This window comes from Leptopilina heterotoma, unplaced genomic scaffold (assembly GCF_015476425.1).
Source record: "Leptopilina heterotoma isolate Lh14 unplaced genomic scaffold, ASM1547642v1 Lhet_71, whole genome shotgun sequence".
Classification (NCBI taxonomy): Eukaryota; Metazoa; Arthropoda; class Insecta; order Hymenoptera; family Figitidae; genus Leptopilina; species Leptopilina heterotoma.
In genome coordinates, this window is record NW_025111165.1 from 259,996 (window position 1) to 278,576 (window position 18,581).

Below are 18,581 nucleotides of genomic sequence, written 5' to 3' on the forward strand. Positions count from 1 at the left end.
TATCGAAAAATTAATTAAAACTATGAAAAAAATGAGGGACTAACTTCTTTCACTTTCATTTTTAATTTCACTTTGATAAATTTTCTTTCCTCTTCATTTTCACTCTTATTTTCTCTACAACTTTGAGAGATTTTTATTTTTAATTTCAATTTTGTTTTTACTTTTAGCTTGATAAATTATAAAAATTAAAGTGAATGAAAAAAATGAAAAAATAAAAATTAGTAAAATGAAACGGAAAATAAGACTAAAAATAAAAATTTATAAAAGTGAAATATATTCTTGAGTCGCTTTGTAAAAATAAATTATTTTCTTATTTTAGAATTTTTAACTTAAATTCTTCTTTATATCCATTATTTTTAATAATTTTTGAAAAATTTCTTTGCAAATTTTCAAATTAAAATTTTTTAAAAAGTTAATTCTACAAAAGTATGAAAAATTCAAATTTTTAAAGAATTTAATTTGACACCTTTTCATAATTCAATTATAGGTATTCCTAAAAATTTAGGCTATAATGCTTTTAATAATCAATTATTACCTAAAATTTGAACTAAAATATATTTTAAAATCAATTTTTATAAGAAAATTCTACAAGATTTCAATTATTTAAATATAAAAAAATAAATAATTTACTAAATAATTGAATGTTTCTTCAAACTGAATTCTCACAAAGAATTTTATCAACAAATACTTAAATAATTAAATTCTTTCGACAAATTTTAATTAAACTTTTAAAAAAATTACATTTTTCGAGAAATTTGATTAAAACTTGTTTAAAAATAATTGAAATGCTGTGATGAGTTTTATATTATTTAAAAAATAATTGAATCCTTTTAAAAAATTTTATTATGTATTTATGAAAATAATTGAAATATTGTGAAAGAAATTTATAAACAATTTTTAAATAATAGAATTCCTGTGAAACTTATTATTTATGACAATATTTAAATGTTTGCGTAGAATTTTATTAAAAAGTTTTTTTTTAAATATAATTGAATTCTTTTTGAAAACTTTATTAAAATTGTAGATATTGAAAATCATTGAATTGAGGAAAATTTTTTAAAATAATTATTGAAATTGTACCTGAAATTTTATTAAAATTTTCGAAAATAATTGAATTTCGGAGAAGAAATTGATAACAAAAATTTGTAAATAATTAAATTCCTGTTAAATTTTTATTATTTTTGAAAATAATTGAATTTTGGCTATGAATTTTATTAAAAATTTTGAAAATTATTACATTTTTCAAGAAATTCAATTAAAATTGTATTAAAAATAATTGAAATTCTGCGATGAGTTTTATTATTTATGAAAATAATTGAATCCCTGAAAAAAATTTAATTATTTATGAAAAATAATTCTATAAATTTATGAAAAATTTGTAAATAATAGAATTCCTGTGAAATTTTGATTATTTATGAAAATGATTAAATATTTGCGTAGAATTTTATTAAATTTTTTTTTTAAATAATTGAATTCTTTTTGAAAACTTTATTAAAATTATAAATATTGAAAATCATTGAATTGAGAAAAGTTGTAAAAATAATTGAAATTGTACCTAGAATTTTATTTAAATTTTTAAAAATAATTGAATTTCGGAGAAGAAATTTATAAAAAAAAATTTGTAAGTAATTGAATTATTGTGCAATTTTTATTATTTTTGAAAGTAATTGAATTTTTTCGATGAATTTTATCAAAAATTTTTTTTAAATAATTAAGTTCTTTTGGAAAATTTTATTAAAATGGTAGATATTGAAAATCATTAAATTGGGGAAAATTTTTGAAAATTAGCATTAGCTAAGAATTTTATCAAAATTTATGAAAATAATTCAATTCTTGTAAACGATTTTATTAGAATTTTTGAAAATAATTGAATTTTGCAAAGAATTTGATTAAAATTTTTGCGAAAATAATTGAATTTTAAAGAGAAAAATTTTATTAATTATAAAGATAATTGAAATTTTTAAGAGAATTTAAAAAAGATTTTGAACATAATTGAATTTCTGCGAAGAGTTTTATTACTTTTAAAAATAATTGAATTTTTGCAATCATTTATAACTTCTAAAAAATTCAATTCTTTTTTATTGTTTTTAACTAAAATTCTTTTATAAATTAATTGAATTGAATAAAATTGAACTAATTTCAGACGAATTTAAGTTATTAAAATTTTTCAAAAATCTAAGTAAAAGATGAAGAATTTGAAAAAATTATCGAAGAAGTGGAACGAAAGAAAAAAATCTAATTGAAAAAGTTTTATTATCTTCTTTGTTAAAAGAAGATAAGAAAGAGAAAGAAGTTCAAAAAGTTATTGAAAAAGTAAAAGATGAAAAATTTGAAAAAATTATTAAAGATGTAGAAGAAGAAATAAAAAAAATTATTAAAGAAAAAGTTGAAAATATTGAAGATGTAGAAGAAGAAGAAGAAGAAGTTAAAAAATTATTAAAGAAAAAGTTGAAAATATTGAAGAAGTAGAAGGAAAAGAAAAAATTAAAAATATTGCAGAAGGAGAAGAAGAAATTAAAAAAAATATTAAAGAAAAAGTTGAAAATATTGAAGAAGTAGAAGGAAAAGAAAAAATTGAAAATATTGCAGAAGGAGAAGAAGTTAAAAAAATTATTAAAGAAAAAGTTGAAAATATTGAAGAAGTAGAAGGAAAAGAAAAAATTGAAAATATTGCAGAAGGAGAAGAAGTTAAAAAAATTATTAAAGAAAAAGTTGAAAATATTGAAGAAGTAGAAAAAGAAGAAAAAATTGAAAATATTGTAGAAGGAGAAGAAGTTAAAAAAATTATTAAAGAAAAAGTTGAAAATATTGAAGAAGTAGAAGGAAAAGAAAAAATTGAAAATATTGCAGAAGGAGAAGAAGAAGTTAAAAAAATTATTAAAGAAAAAGTTGAAAATATTGAAGAAGTAAAAGAAGTAGTTAAAAAATTATTAAAGAAAAAGTTGAAAATATTGAAGAAGTAAAAATTGAAAATATTGCAGAAGGAGAAGAAGAAGAAGTTAAAAAAAATTATTAAAGAAAAAGTTGAAAATATTGAAGAAGTAAAAATTGAAAATATTGCAGAAGGAGAAGAAGAAGAAGTTAAAAAAAATTATTAAAGAAAAAGTTGAAAATATTGAAGAAGTAAAAATTGAAAATATTGCAGAAGGAGAAGAAGAAGAAGAAGTTAAAAAAAATTATTAAAGAAAAAGTTGAAAATATTGAAGAAGTAGAAGAAGTTGATAAAATTATCGAAGAAGTAAAAGAAGAAGAAGAAGAAGTTAAAGAAGAAAAAACAGAAGAAAAACAAAAAGAGTAAGAAGAAGAAGGAGGTGAAAAGGAGACAAAAGATAAAAACAAAAAGAACCAAGAATATGATGGTAGAAAGAGAAAGAGAGAGAGAGAGAAAGAGAGACGGAGAAAATGAGAAGGTGATGAAAGAGACCAGGTCGATAAGGATAAGAAAATCGACAGAGATTCTAGAGTCTCCCAAGCCAACGAGCCACTACTGCGCGAACCTGAAGATTGTATCCGTGTCTTGTTTTTACAGTCTCTGCCGGAACGGCCTGGGTCTTAGCTAAAGTCTAGAAGGTGCTGGTGGTGGGGGGCAAGGGGAAAGGAAAGAAACTCAAAGGAGGGAGGGCAACTCAAGCTGGTTGAGAGGCGAGGGAGGAGCTACTGGTTGCGGGGCCCTACTTGGGCCAGCCACGTACTGAAACAACTAGTTCTCGGAGAACCGTGACTCCTTTCAGAGTTGACCCTTTCCCCGCGTGTGTTTGGCTCAAGTCGCCATTTTTAATCAAATGAAAATCCAAAACACAAACCAAATACCTGGATTATTAAAATGTCATCCTCACTATTCTCATCATCAACAAGAAATTAATTCTTCATTCCAATTATCAAACTTATCTTTTGTTCTCAAATACAAGAAAACATCAACTGCACTAATTCAACAATAAAAAAGGAACAATGGACTAAAGGAATAACAACTTGATCACAAAAACAAAATTTTGAAATTATTTCGATTTCAAAAAGAATCGAGAAAAGATGTCGGAGTGTAAATATTACGCGAAAGTGCGGTGGTTATGTTTCACGATAAAATTAAATACAGTAATGTGGTATCAATAGAATTTACCGAATTATAAATGGGCTGAGGATTAAAAAAAAATCCAGAGCCCCAAAATAGCGAAGAGACTATTTCCCCCCCTTCCCTTCCCCCCCAGTTAACAATAAGAAAAAAATGCTGGGAAGTCCGGCGTTCTTTGCAATATTGTTGGGAACGATATTCGGTGTTCTCGGTGCCTCGTTAAGCAAGGCCCTGAGGTACAAAGCGCCGGATGAATGCGAATGGGTTGCGACGGGCGATTCAGTTGATGATGTTTCGCTCGTTTGCCGATTGAGAACAATAAATAGCGAATTGGAGAACACTAATTTCAGTGTTATTCAACCACAGCATACAGTACGTTTAAAATTAATATGCAGCGATGCACTATTCTATCAAAGTTCATTGAGTGCCGGAAGTTTTCGACCATTAATCGAATTACGTGATTTGATTATTGAATATTGTAAAATTGGCAATTTATCAGACGAGGCTTTTAAGGGTCTCAAAGAATTGAGAAATTTAACTGTTCGTACGCATAATACTGATTGGTCATCGATGTCATTGGAAATATCGTCACGTGCATTCACTGAGGATTTACAAAAATTGGAGAAATTGGATTTAAGTGAAAATAATATGTGGAGTTTACCGGATGGTCTATTGTGTCCGCTACGTTCATTGGAAGTGTTGAATTTGGCGAAAAATCGTTTAAGGGATGTTGAGGGTTTTCAGTTCGGTTATCGTGGTCGTTGTGCAATGAATTTGAAATGTTTGAATTTGAGTAACAATAGTATTGAATCGTTACCATCGGCAACGTTCGCCGGTTTATCGAGACTTCAGAATTTGGATTTAAGTGGTAATTCGATAGTGTCGATGGCTGATCGTACTTTCGAGGGTTTGACGTCATTGACCGTTATCACATTGGCGAATAATCGTTTGACTAGTTTACCACCGGAATTATTTAGTGATTCACGTGATGTGAATAAAATTTATCTACGTAATAATACATTGAGTGTGTTGCCGCCTGGACTCTTTGGTGAATTGACCCAGTTGGTGGTATTGGACTTGTCGAGAAATGAATTGACATCAGAATGGGTGAATGCTGCGACCTTCGGGGGTCTCGTTCGTTTGGTTGACTTGGACTTGTCCTGTAATCGAATAGCACGTCTCGAACCGGCTGTTTTTCGGGATATGTACAGTTTGCAAATATTGAGATTACAGGAGAATTTGATAGAGAATTTGGTGGATAATACATTTGCGTCGTTGTCGAATTTACACACTTTGGTATTGAGTGATAATCGTTTGACTGAAATTGATGGTTCGACATTGAGTGGACTTTACGTTTTGAGTCTACTTTCATTGGATAATAATCGTCTCGCGAGTTTGAGTACAAATTCTTTTCGTAATGCATCGTCCCTGCAGGATCTTCATCTAAATGGAAATCGATTGACGGAAGTTCCGGATGCATTGAAGGCAACTCCAAGCTTAAGAACCCTTGATCTTGGGGAAAATCTCATTTACGAAATACCAGACGGCACGTTCGATCACGTATCCCAATTGTACGGTTTACGCTTGACCGAGAATCACATTGGCAATTTGTCAAAAGGTATATTCGATAAGATCAAAGAACTCAAGATACTCAATCTATCGAGAAATAGGATACAGTTCATCGAGCCTGGCTCGTTCGACAACAATCTTAACCTTCAGGCAATTCGTCTCGACGGGAATCAACTAACGGAAATTGGTGGTTTGTTCACGTCTCTGCCGAATTTAGTGTGGTTGAATGTTAGTGACAATATGTTAAAAAGATTCGATTATTCAATGATACCGAGTGGATTACAGTGGTTGGACATACATTCCAATGAAATTAGTGTGCTGGAAAATAATCTCGATATTGAAACACAGTTGCATTTGAGCACTTTTGACGCGAGTGAAAACAAACTAACGGAAATAACGACAAAAACGATACCGATGAGTATCGAAACACTGCTACTGAATGACAATCTAATAACCCAAGTGATGAGTTACTCGTTCCTGAAGAAGCCGAATTTGACCCGAGTGAATCTGAAGGGGAACCGAATAAGCAAACTAGATCCCTACTCGTTTCGTCTAACGAACGTGCCGTACGACAAACAAATTCCAGAATTCTACATCGGTGACAACGACTACCTGTGCGATTGCTCCATGGAATGGTTACAGGAAGTGAACAACAATCAATCGGAAAATCGCAATCAACCGCAAGTGATGGACCTCGAGAGTATCTACTGTAAACTTCTCTACGATCGCGAACATCAATACGTGCCACTCGTTGAGGCATCACATTCACAATTTCTCTGCAAGTACGAGGATCATTGTCTCGTACTGTGTCATTGTTGTGACTTCGATGCATGCGACTGTGAAATGACCTGCCCCGCCAACTGTACCTGCTATCACGATCAATCGTGGTCGGCTAATGTCGTTGATTGTTCAAGGGCCGGCCACACGGGCAAACTTCCCGAGCAAATACCAATGGACGCAACTCGCCTCTACCTGGACGGAAACGATCTTCGTGTTATATCAAGTCACGCCTTCATTGGTAGGAAAAAATTAAAGGTTCTCTTCCTCAACAATTCAAATATCGAGATTGTACAAAATCGCTCCTTCAATGGTCTACGCGAACTCGAGGATCTCCATCTACAGGACAATGGAATTCGGGAATTACGTGGTCACGAATTTGAGGGACTTGAGTCATTAAAAATACTCCATTTGGAGAATAATCGTCTCACGATGATTGGTAATGGGACATTTGTTTCTTTAGTGTCGTTAAGAATTCTACGACTTAATGGCAATCGACTGATGAAATTATCAGTCTGGTCATTACCGACAAGCATCGAAGTGACATTAGCGGGGAATTTATGGTCGTGTGATTGTGATTATCTCAAGGATTTTCGTAAATGGATACAGAGTCCAAAGGTCATTGTCACTGATGTTAAGGAACTGGAATGTTTCACGAATACAACACAAGATATCGATGATGATAATAATCCAATCGAGGACAATGGAATCGAACTTTCCTTGTTAACGACCAGTTACAGTGCAAATGGTACCATCTGCTCGAGTCTCGAGAACGTTGAGAATAGCAGCGTGTACGGGAATTTTGCTAAAAAAACATCGTTCAGTGATCAGGATTATCTTCCATTGCTTGTTAGTACACTAGTCGCATTCTTAATTCTCGTGATCACGTGCATTCTCGCCTTTATATATCGACACGAACTTAGAGTTTGGTTTCATTCGCGCTTTGGTGTGAGGATATTTTATCGTCACGCTGATGTTGATCGTGATGATCGTGACAAATTATTTGACGCTTTTGTCAGTTATAGTTCCAAGGACGAGGCATTTGTTGCCGAAGAATTGGCACCTGTTTTAGAAACGGGTAATCCATCCTACAAACTTTGTCTTCATTATCGTGATTTTCCGGTGGGTAATTTCATTGCCGATACCATTGTCCAGGGTGTTGAATCATCACGACGCACGATAATGGTATTGTCGGAGAATTTCATTAAATCAGAATGGTGTCGTTTTGATTTTAAATCGGCGCATCATCAGGTGTTACGTGATCGAAGACGACGATTGATATTGGTATTGGTTGGTGAAGTGCCACAACGTGATTTAGATCCGGACATTAGACTTTATCTCAAGACAAATACATATTTACAGTGGGGTGATAAATTGTTTTGGGAAAAATTACGATTTGCCCTGCCCGATGTGCCAAATAATCAGAGAACAACGCCTAGACGACAACCACCACCTGTACGACGGCAACACAACAACCAGATGTCCAACGGATCACGAACACTTGCTGTTCATATTTAATTCTCTCCAAAAAAAAAAAAAAAAAACACCAGCTGGAAATACGGAAAAAAAATTCTATCCCGAAAATCTCTTTAGTGTCAACTTAAAAAAAAGTTTTTTGTGTTCTACGCTGTCAGTGAAAACTAAAAATCTTCGTTTGTTCCCAGTGCATCGTTGTTAGTGCCAAAAAAACAAAATTTTCCGTTCCATTGAAATTGAGACCTTCATTCATTCTATTTCAATGCGACCAAAAATCAACCAAGTGAATATTAGTCTGTACATATTAATTAATAGATCTGGAAAAATAATTTTGTAAATTTCTGTAAATTTACAAATACGTGTAAATATAATTAAGTTTTCAAATTCAAAAAAAAGTTGAAAATCGTGTTCGCGAAATTTTGAAAAAAAAATGTCAGAAAAATCACTAAATAGGGAAAAAATTTGTGAAAATTTTGTGCTTTCCTTTTTTTCCGATATTGCTGTGTATGTAAATTTTCGTCTCTTTTGTGAAACTATTGTGATCATCGCTTGTATCAAAATTAAAAATCTCTCCCTAGTGACACGAATTTATTAATATTAAATTTTTCCGCGCGATTTTAATATTGTCCACGTAATTATAGAAGCGAATTTATAATTACGAGTTTCTTTATTGTGATTTCTAGTTATTTTTATTTTTCTAATTGAATTTTTAAAATTCCTTTTTCTCACAAAAAAAATGAGATGATATTTTTTGTAAATTTTATTAATTTATAAAAGAAGCAAAATAATGAGAAAATTTATCTGTGACTTGTCGGAGAGTATTAGGCAATTGATCGAGTTTTTGGATTATTTATCAAAAGAAAACCAAAAGGTATGTTGTATAGCTATGTATTTTATTTATTATTAAAAAGCAAACGTCGCGGGCAAATTTTAATTCCTGTAACGAAAAAAAATGGGAAAAAAATTCTTGTTTAAAAGAATAAAGAAATTTTGTTTCAAATTGAAAATTTGAGTATATTTTATTTATTTATAGTTTAGGTCTTAATTGTAATTGTATTTAAATTTTATTTAATTTTTATTTCAATTTTATTTATATTTTCTTGCAAAATTTTATTTAAATTTTGTTTCAATTTCGTTTTATTTAAAATTTATTTGCATTTTAAAAATTCTATTTAAATATTATTTATCCTTTTTTAAAAGTATTTAACAATTGTTTTAACTTTAAAGTTCATTTACACTTTTTTAAATTTCTTCAACACTTTTTTTTTAATTTATTCAGTTTTTTATAATTTTAAATATTTTATTTACATTTTTTTGAAAATTCTATTAATATTTTTCATTTTATGTAATTTTATGTAACTAAATATATTAACATTTGCAAATAAATAAAAAAATAAAAAATAATTGACACAAAAACTTGTTGAAACTTCTATTAAATTTTTGAAATTAAATTATTACTTTTATATAATTTTATTCAATTAAATTTATTAATATTTATAATTCGCTTCTTTTAAAAAGAAAAAAGAGAAAAACTTGTTGAAACTTCTATTACATTTTTAAAATTAAATTTTTATTTTTATATAATTTTATTAAATTAAATATATTATTATTATTTATAATTTGCTTCTTTGTAAATAAAATAAAAAATACTCGAGACAAAAACTCAAAGCGCCTAATACTATCCGATATATTTTTATATTTGAAAAAACGAATATTTTCATCTAATTTTTCGTTTTAGGAAATTTTCGATCGTTGTAAAAAAATTCTAATTTATTGAAAATTGTTAATAAACAAATCTCCTGAGATTTATTCTTTTGTGTATAATATATATATATATATATTTGTAGCTTCGAGCGAGCTATCTCGCTTACGGTGATATCACTTAAAGCACTCTTATGCAAGTTTTGAACTTGTATATTTGTACGTTTTCAAATTAAAAAAAAAGAAAAGAAAAAAAACGAGTCTTTATTTAAGGTCACGAATAAACACCTTTTCTTTAAATGACTCAATTTGAATATTTGTAAGAAAAAAAAATTAATTATAAATTAGTATTTATTTTCCGCCAACTAATTATAATCAATAAAATCCGAAGAAAAAAATTTCGACTCAAATAAAAATTGTAAAATTTGTTTTTACTAAACGAAAATTGTAATAATAAAAGTTAAAAATTAGAATTTTGCAATAAATTTTATTGTGTGATATATATAATTGCGAATAAATAACGCGCGAGAATATTTATTTGTTACTCGCTAAAACATGACTGAATGCTGCGAAATTATTATTATATTTTCTCGAACGAATTTTTTTTTGTAAATATAATTTTAAGACTGTACGATATAAATTATAGTTTTTTTTTTTTTGTCGAAAGCTTCAATAAATATACGAAATTTTATTTGTTTTTAACCGACCCCCCTTTGAAAGGGGTGTGTGTGTGTACGCTTCTGTCTGCAAATACTCGATAATTTTTTTTTCGTTTTTTTTTTACATTTTGGGAATGCACTTTTTCAAGTAAAAAATATTTAATGGACGAAATAAAAATTTTTTATTACCACGTTTAAAAAATTGTGTACTTTTTTTCGATTAATATACAATCCCTTTCCCTCTTATTGTAGAAATGTGGAAAAAAAAATTCTTAAAACTTTCATTTAATTATTATTTAATTATTAGTTTCTTTACAACTTTAAAAAGAAAAATGAATAGACGATTAGAAAAGTGATTAAAAATTAGAATAAAATTAAAATATTTATGAAATAACGTTAAATTGGAAATATGTTAAAAGCCATTTAGGGCAACGTGTAAATTGAGACAAAGTAGAGCATGATACTTTTTAAAGAACACCGCTCTACAACGAGGGACTTAACATATAACTCGACATTAATCTTACAAGTAGATCACTCCATCCGATACACATAATGCCTTATTATTACTCCTTCGAGCCGGAAATTTCTTTTCTCATATATATAAAATTGGGCGTCTTAACACTTTGTTCCACAATCTTTTTTTTTTTTTTTTCTTCTCTTTTTCAATCAAGAATTTATTTACATTATATTTATTTAAATTTCATTCATTAATTTTAAACGAAATTTCAAATATTCTCGTCTGTATAATCGTTTTTCAGAAACTATTTTCGAGAAAAAAAAATTCGATAATTTTTTTCTATGTGAAATTTAATTAATTGTTTGAAATTGTTTCTAATAAGGGACACGTTAAAAAATTAACGATCGAAATAATTACTCGACTAATTGCTCATAATTAGTAAATAATTATGAGCACAATTGAAAATAATTGGTTCTAACTATCGTCTGGTTATTATTATTATTTATATTATTTTATATTTTTATATAATTAATAATCGTTGTATTCCGGGAATGGGTTTGAAGTAAGTTGCTGTTTGCTTTTTTGTTTGCTAACTTTTTAAATAATTTTTTTTAAATGCTTGAAATTTTTTAATTAATTTACTTAAAATCATTGAATTCTTGTAAAGTATTTATTAAAAAATTTGAAAATAATTGAATTTTATGAAGAATTTAATTATTTTCAATAATTATAATAAAATTCTTTAGTCAATTTATAAATAATAAAAATCTTTTGTAAAAAATTCAATTATTTTTTTATACATATACCAATAATAAAATAATTATTATCAGGATTTCACTTATTTTCAATACAATTTTAATTAATTACTTAAAAAATTTCAATTATTTTCAAAAATCTTGTAAAAATTCTCCGAGAAAATTTAATTATTTTTTAAAAATTGTAATAAGATCCTGTGAAGAATTCAATTATTTCCAAAAAATGTTAATAAAATTTAATAATAAAATTATTAATTAATAATTACAATTATTAACACAAACGATTATTAATAAACACCAATATTTCGAAAATTTGAAAGACATTCATCGTAAAATTCAATTACTTTCTCAATTTTTAATTCAAATTTTAAATTATTCAAAAACTTGATTATTTATTAATGGTAAAATAAAAAAAAATTAAGAAGAAAAATAATTATTCCTTTCTTCAATGGAAAATTATTTTCAATAGAAATTTTTTCTTAAATTAATTATTTTTCATAATTCTCATAAATTTCTTAAAGATTTCAATTATTATACAAAAATTCATTTATTTCTAAAAGTTGGAACTATAATTCTTACAAAATTCAATTATTTCTAATAATTTTAATTATAATTTTTGCGAAATTTAATTATTTTCTGAACATTTTAATTACAAATTCTTATCTAAATAAATTGTTTTTAAGAATTTTTTAGAAATTTCTTTAAAAATTAAATTATTTAAAAATAAAAATTATTTCTTATTATTATTTTTAAATTATTTCTAAAAATTACAACTATAATTCTCAAAGAATTCAATTTTTTCAAAAAATTTCAATTATAATTCTTGCAAAATTCAATTATTTTCTAAAATAATTTCCATTTCAATTTTAAATAATTTCTTTGAGATTTTAATTATTTAAATACAAAAATCCAATTATTTCTAAAAATTGCAAATATAATTCTTACAAAATTCAATTATTTCTAATATGTAATTTCAATTATAATTCTTCAAAAATCAATTATTTTCTGAACATTTTAATTATAAATTCTTATCTAAATAAATTATTTTTAAGAATTTTTCAAACTTTCTCTAAAAATTAAATTATTTAAAAATAAAAATTCAATTATTTCCTAAAAAGTTTAGCTAAAAATTCTTATCTAAATAAATAATTTTTCATAATTTTCAGATATTTCTTTTAATTTCTTTCCAAAATTCTACATTAAAATTCATTTATTAATTAATTTTTTCAAAAAATATTTCAAGGAAAGCTCTTTAAAAATTTATTTATTAGAAAAAATTCAATTAAAATACGTATAAAATTCAAGTTTCTCAATTCAATTTCATACAAAAATTTAATTATTTAAAAAAGTTGAATTGTTGAATTGTTTTGAAGAATTTATTTCAATTTTCTTGAAAATAATGGGAATTTTTTTTCTTCATAATTTTTACTGAAAATTTTGAAAGTAATTGAATTTTATGAAGATTTTCTTTTAAGTCTTTAAAATAATCGTGTTTATTATTAATTGCAATTAATAATTGTTCTATTAGGTTATATTAAATTATTCATAGAAAATTAAATTCTTTTAAACAATTTTATTACAGTATTTGTAAATAATTACATTTGTCTTTAAGAATTTCATTAAATTTCGTAAAAATAATGTAATTTTATATAATAATAATAATAATAATAATAAATAAATAAATAATAATTAACAAATAATTAAATTTATTATTTATTTTAATTTAAAAAAAATTCTACTATTATCTTTGTTGATATTTTGTAACAAAAATTAGAAACAATTTGTTTAATTTAATGAATTAAATCGTTTTTTTCAATTAAAAAATTAATAGTCAATTGAAAGTAAAAACTAAAGTAATAAATCTCTAATAATAATTCAATAATAAATCCAGTAATTAGCGAAGAATGAATATTTTTCTTTTAAAAAAAAAAAAAAAAGTGATCCGTTTGAAGAAGACAAAAAAAGATTGGTCTCAATTTTCAATGGAGAAATATTGGATTGATTTAATATAGAGATTATCACTGAGTTGTGTAGAAATTAAATCAAGTCCCATGGGAAAAGGAGTGCATTTTTATATTTTTTGTCTGGAAAAATAAAGGGAGAAAAGAAAAGAGATGCACTTTGAAATTACTTACTAACTGCGAGGTGAATGACAAAGTCGCGATGACATTCCTTATCTTGTTATATCTTGAACACGGATCGGAATTTTAGTATCCACAAAGAACATCTATTATGATGAGGAAAGTTGATAATAAGCTAAAGTGTAAGTAATGCCAGTTCGTGCTTTGTTCGAGAGTTATGTCTTTCACGGTAATAAACTTTCTTATAGGATAGAGACGAATGATTCAAAATGGCACTCGTTCTTCTCAATAGTTCACGTAATAGAGTAATCGATCTATCTTCATTAGAATCTAAAAATGTCTCCTTACGTAATGCGTCATTATCCTTTTTTTTTAATTAATTTTCCAAAGAGGGAAAATTTCGCTCCGAAAAAAAAATAAATACAAATAAAATAATAAAAATAGAAAAATAAATACATAAATAAATAAATAGAAAAAAGAAAAATTGAAAAATAAATAAAGAAAATAATAAGAAAATAAATAGAAAAAATAAACAGGGTTACCAGAAAAATTTGATTTTGTTTTTCCCTGATTTTCAAATAGAATTTTGACATTCTTTTTTACACTAAAGAATATATACTGATTAACACTAAAAATTATTTCATAAACAAAAAATTGGGGAAAAATTGGTTAAAAAACTAACTTTTTCGTAATTTTCAATTAAAGTATTCTAAAATTTAAAATTTAAACTTTCATTTGAAGCATTTTGAAATTCAATTATTTATAAAAATTGTAAACGCAACTCTAGTAATAAAATTAAATTATTTTCTGAAATTCAAGTAAAATTATTAAAATTAATAATTAATTATTAAAAATTATTCTTCAGAAAAAAAAATTAAATCTTTGAATTAAATCTTTTCAATATTTTCAAAGGCTGTTAGTACTTTTGATAAAATTTACAGAATTTTCCCTGATTTCTAAACAGAATTTGTGACATTTTTTCTTACTCTAAAGAAAATTTTCAAGAATTTTAATGTAATTTTTCTTAAAAATTCAATTATTTATAAAAAATTTGAATAAAATTCTTCATAGAAATTTAATTAGTTTCAAAAACTTTTCGAAATTTAATTATTTACAATATCTAGCATTTCAATAAAATTTGCTACAACAATTCAATTACAGTCAGTCCCCGCTACCTGCGCAACTCGCAACCTGCACATCCCCGAAACCTGACGCTCTGACGACATAGACCAAACTCGCTATGTGACTATACTCACTTTCACTTTTACCGCGTGCTCAGTGCCGAAAAGTGTCTCAGTACATAAGTTTCTCTTGACGACTAAAAATTTTTGTTGTGCCACAAATTAATTTAAAAAATTGAATTTTTTCTTTTTTCTTATCAATTACTCATTTGATACATATATTTTACATAAAGTATATTAAAATTAATAAATTTATCTAAACATTTCTGTATTTATAAAATATACACGCACTGAGAAAAAAGAATATTCATTTTAAAAATAAAGACCAGTTTGAGTGATTTTGTTTAATTAAACAGAGTTTGTAAGTTTCATTTTAATATATATGAAAAATATCTATCACTCTTATTTAAAAATATTATTTGCTTGTATATGATTTGTTTCATTTAAAAAAAAATTATATTTGAATTAAACATAAAACACGTTTAAGTACATAACAGTTTTGTACCAAACAAAATTTATGTTTAAATGAATTATATTTTATCAACTAAAAAATATGTTTGAATTAAACTTAAATATGTTTGACTGTATAACAAAGATAGTGAATTAAACATATTATGTTTCAAATTAGAAGTATCGTTTTCTCAGTGCGGGCGCCTACAATTGTATGCGATATAAGGGTGTATACATCCCTGAAAGTGGTGGGAAATGAATGGTGGGAGAGCGGCTGACTGGACTGTCAGGTAGCGAGTTCGGGGGAAAGGAAAAATTCTGAAATATGTGCAGGTTGCGGGGACTCACTGTATTAAAAAAAAAAATTGTAATACAATTCGTCGTAAGAATTCCATTATTTTGCATAAGTTATAAAATTCTTGGAAAAAATTCAATGATTTTCAAAAAATCTTAGAAAATTCTTTGGAGAAATTCAATTATTTGCAATTCAATTTTAATAAAATTTCTTCATGGAATCTAATTATTATTTTTAAAAAAGTTTACCAAAATTTGTTTAAATAGAATATACTTATTTTTAAAAATCGTGATAAAGTCTTTAGAAAATTCAATTATTTTCAGTACAATATTAATTAAATTCCTCATACGAATCTAAATTTTCTTCGAAACTATTGAAATTGTATTTTTACAAATTTCTTTTCTTTTTTTATCATTTTTAAATTTTTTTTTCATAAATAACAATATTTTCACAGGAATTCAATTATTTATTAAATTACATTTCATTTCAATTATTTTTAGTGAAATTCATTCCAGACAAATTCTTTGTATATTGCAATTATTCTTGAATATTTTATTAAGATTCTTCGGATGAATTCAATTATTTTAAATAATTTTGATAAAGTTCTTTATAAGAATTCAATTTTAAGAAATATTCAATTATTTAATAAATTATTTTTTCATTTTACGTAAAATTGAATTTTAAACAAATATGGACTTAAAAATTCTCAAAAAGAACTTATTTATTAAAAAATTATTTTTAAAAATTAATGGATTTGTAGAAGAATTTTAGTTAAAAATACTAAAAAAAATTTAATTTTGGAGAAATTACAAATTATTACAGAAATTCAATTATTTTCAAAAGTAATAATAAAATTCTTCGTAGAAATTTAATTATGTTCAAAAATAAAAAAAATTCTTCTTATAGGCATTCAATTATTTTCATAAATAATAAAACTCATGGCAGAATTTCAATTATTTTTAATATTTCAATCGAATTCTTTGAAAAATATAATTATTCTCGAAAGAATTCAATTATTTTTAAAAATATTTCCAAAATTCTTTGAAGAAATTCAATTATTTTTGAAAAAATTTTATTAAAGATTCTTTATACGAATTCAATTATCTTCAATACAATTTTAATTGTAAATTGAAGAATTCAATTATTCAAATTATTCAATTTTTTCGAAAGTGGTTAAGAAAATTCTTTATGAGAATTCAATTTTAAGAAAGATGCAATTATTTTTTTTGAATTCATATAATTGAATTATTGTAGAGTTTAAAAAAAATTGATTTAAAAATGAATTTCAGTTAAAATTTTAAATAATAATTGAATAGTTTAAAAGCAATATTAGCATGAATTTTTAGAAATAATTGAATTTTCTTTTTTATATTATTTGATTGTATTGATTTAGAGAAGCATTTTAGTTAAAAATTCTTGAAAATAGTAATTGAATTGAAATGATGAAAATAATTTGAAATAATAATTTTATGAATAAATCGAGCACTCCGACTCTTCGACTCGGAGTGATCCATTTCTTCATGTTTTACAGTTATGAAAAATTTAATTTATACTTTTAAGTAAAATGTTCTCTTATTTGACTCGGACTGGTTATATTTTTATTTTGGGCCAAGCAATGGTTCCTAATTTTTTATTTTTGGTCCGGAAATGGTTCCTAACTTTTTACTTTTGGTCCTGAAAGTTTGTATTTTTAAATACTTTCACTACAACGAGTCCTGTGATTAATATTCTTTGCTAAAATATTCCCTCGACTGAATACTAATCTCAGTGTTACGTATCATTAAAAGCACGTACAGACAATAAATTTCTGTTCGTCAACAGATTCTAAAAAAGAAAAAGAAAAAGAAAAAAAATAGAAAAATTGCAAATAGATTTTATATCCGTTAACCTGCATCTAAACCGGATACTATTATTCGATCCGCGAACAGAAAGTAGTATAGACCGCGATATAGTAAAGAGAGGTATGGTATGCGGGCAAGCATTCTCCTCAAGCTGCTAGCCTGTTTTACCAACCAGCTGCACTACCGAAAAGGACAAGGGGGATGGATGGATAAAACAATGGACGTGTAATCGATGAACACTCGAGTGCACGCTTGAATTTTTCTCTTCCTTATATCCCCCCCCCCTCTCTCCCTCTCTCACTGTCTCTCTTTACCCCTCCCCACCAATGGCCTTATGGGACGAACATTAATCTTCTCTCGGGAAATTAGAAACTCGTATAAAAAACTCTTTTCGAACTTGTTTTAAAGCCGCTACCCAATCTTTTCTTTAAATTGACTTGACAGATTACAGACTACAGCTGCTGAAGGAGATTTGTTTATGTCTCCATGTTTCATCTTCTTGAAACTTTGAAAACTTAATATATTATAATTTATAGGTATTTCCGAATATTTCCCGTTTTTTTTCCCCAACTAATTTCACCAAATTATGAAAGAGAGAGAGATGTATTCTTTTTATATTAATATCCCTAATATTCAGGAGTGATGCAACTTTCTTCCAATTTACTATACGGTTGGATATTGCTTTTAAATTTCCCCTCTTTTTCTGATTTTCTTCTGTCACAGTTAATTTTTATGTCTTTCTTCTTCATTAATCATGCTGAAATATTTTTTATTTAAAATTCACAGGCTTTTTACTCATCCACTAAAACGGAATATTTACTAATTTTGTTGAAGATTTTCAAAAATTTTTAATTCAAACTTTTTCCACTGATTCAAATATAGTAAATTTTTTTTAAATTATCCAATTATTAGAAATTGATTTCCCTGACCAATTTTACTTTCCCTGATTTTCCTGAACTGTGCGACAAATCTGAATAAAAAAAATTAATTAATTAAATAAATTTAAAAATAAATTATTTACTCGAAAGATTAATATAGAAATAAATAAAAACAGAAAATTTGAAATCATTTTTGAAAGAGGCAATTTAGTATACACTGTGTACACAAAAATAGTACATAAAGTAATAACTCGAAAGCTTTTCAAATTCACTGTAAAATTGTAGAGGTTTTCAATGTTCTTCATATTGCATAAACCTGAAGAAATATGAGACTCGAGAAAACACGCTTTTCACTTTATTATTCAGAGAGGAAATGCATTTTTTTTCCAAGCATT

The 18,581-nt window shown here is 25.9% G+C and overlaps 2 protein-coding genes across 2 annotated transcripts in view; one reads left to right on the forward strand and one right to left on the reverse strand.

Moving 5' to 3' along the window:
• LOC122510611 (lysine-specific histone demethylase 1A) overlaps positions 1–18,581 on the reverse strand; it is a 265,057-nt gene that overhangs the window by 140,296 nt on the left and 106,180 nt on the right. The gene's annotated exons all lie outside the window — the stretch shown is intronic.
• On the forward strand, positions 3,350–8,877 carry LOC122510610 (toll-like receptor Tollo). Its single transcript, XM_043625381.1, has one exon. It carries the CDS (start codon positions 4,220–4,222, stop codon positions 7,928–7,930), a length of 3,711 nt encoding a protein of 1,236 aa, XP_043481316.1. The 5' UTR covers positions 3,350–4,219; the 3' UTR covers positions 7,931–8,877.

Excerpts from the sequence above, each read along its gene's own strand:
- LOC122510610 (XM_043625381.1), top strand. The coding sequence starts at position 4,220 with ATGCTGGGAAGTCCGGCGTTCTTTGCAATATTGTTGGGAACGATATTC.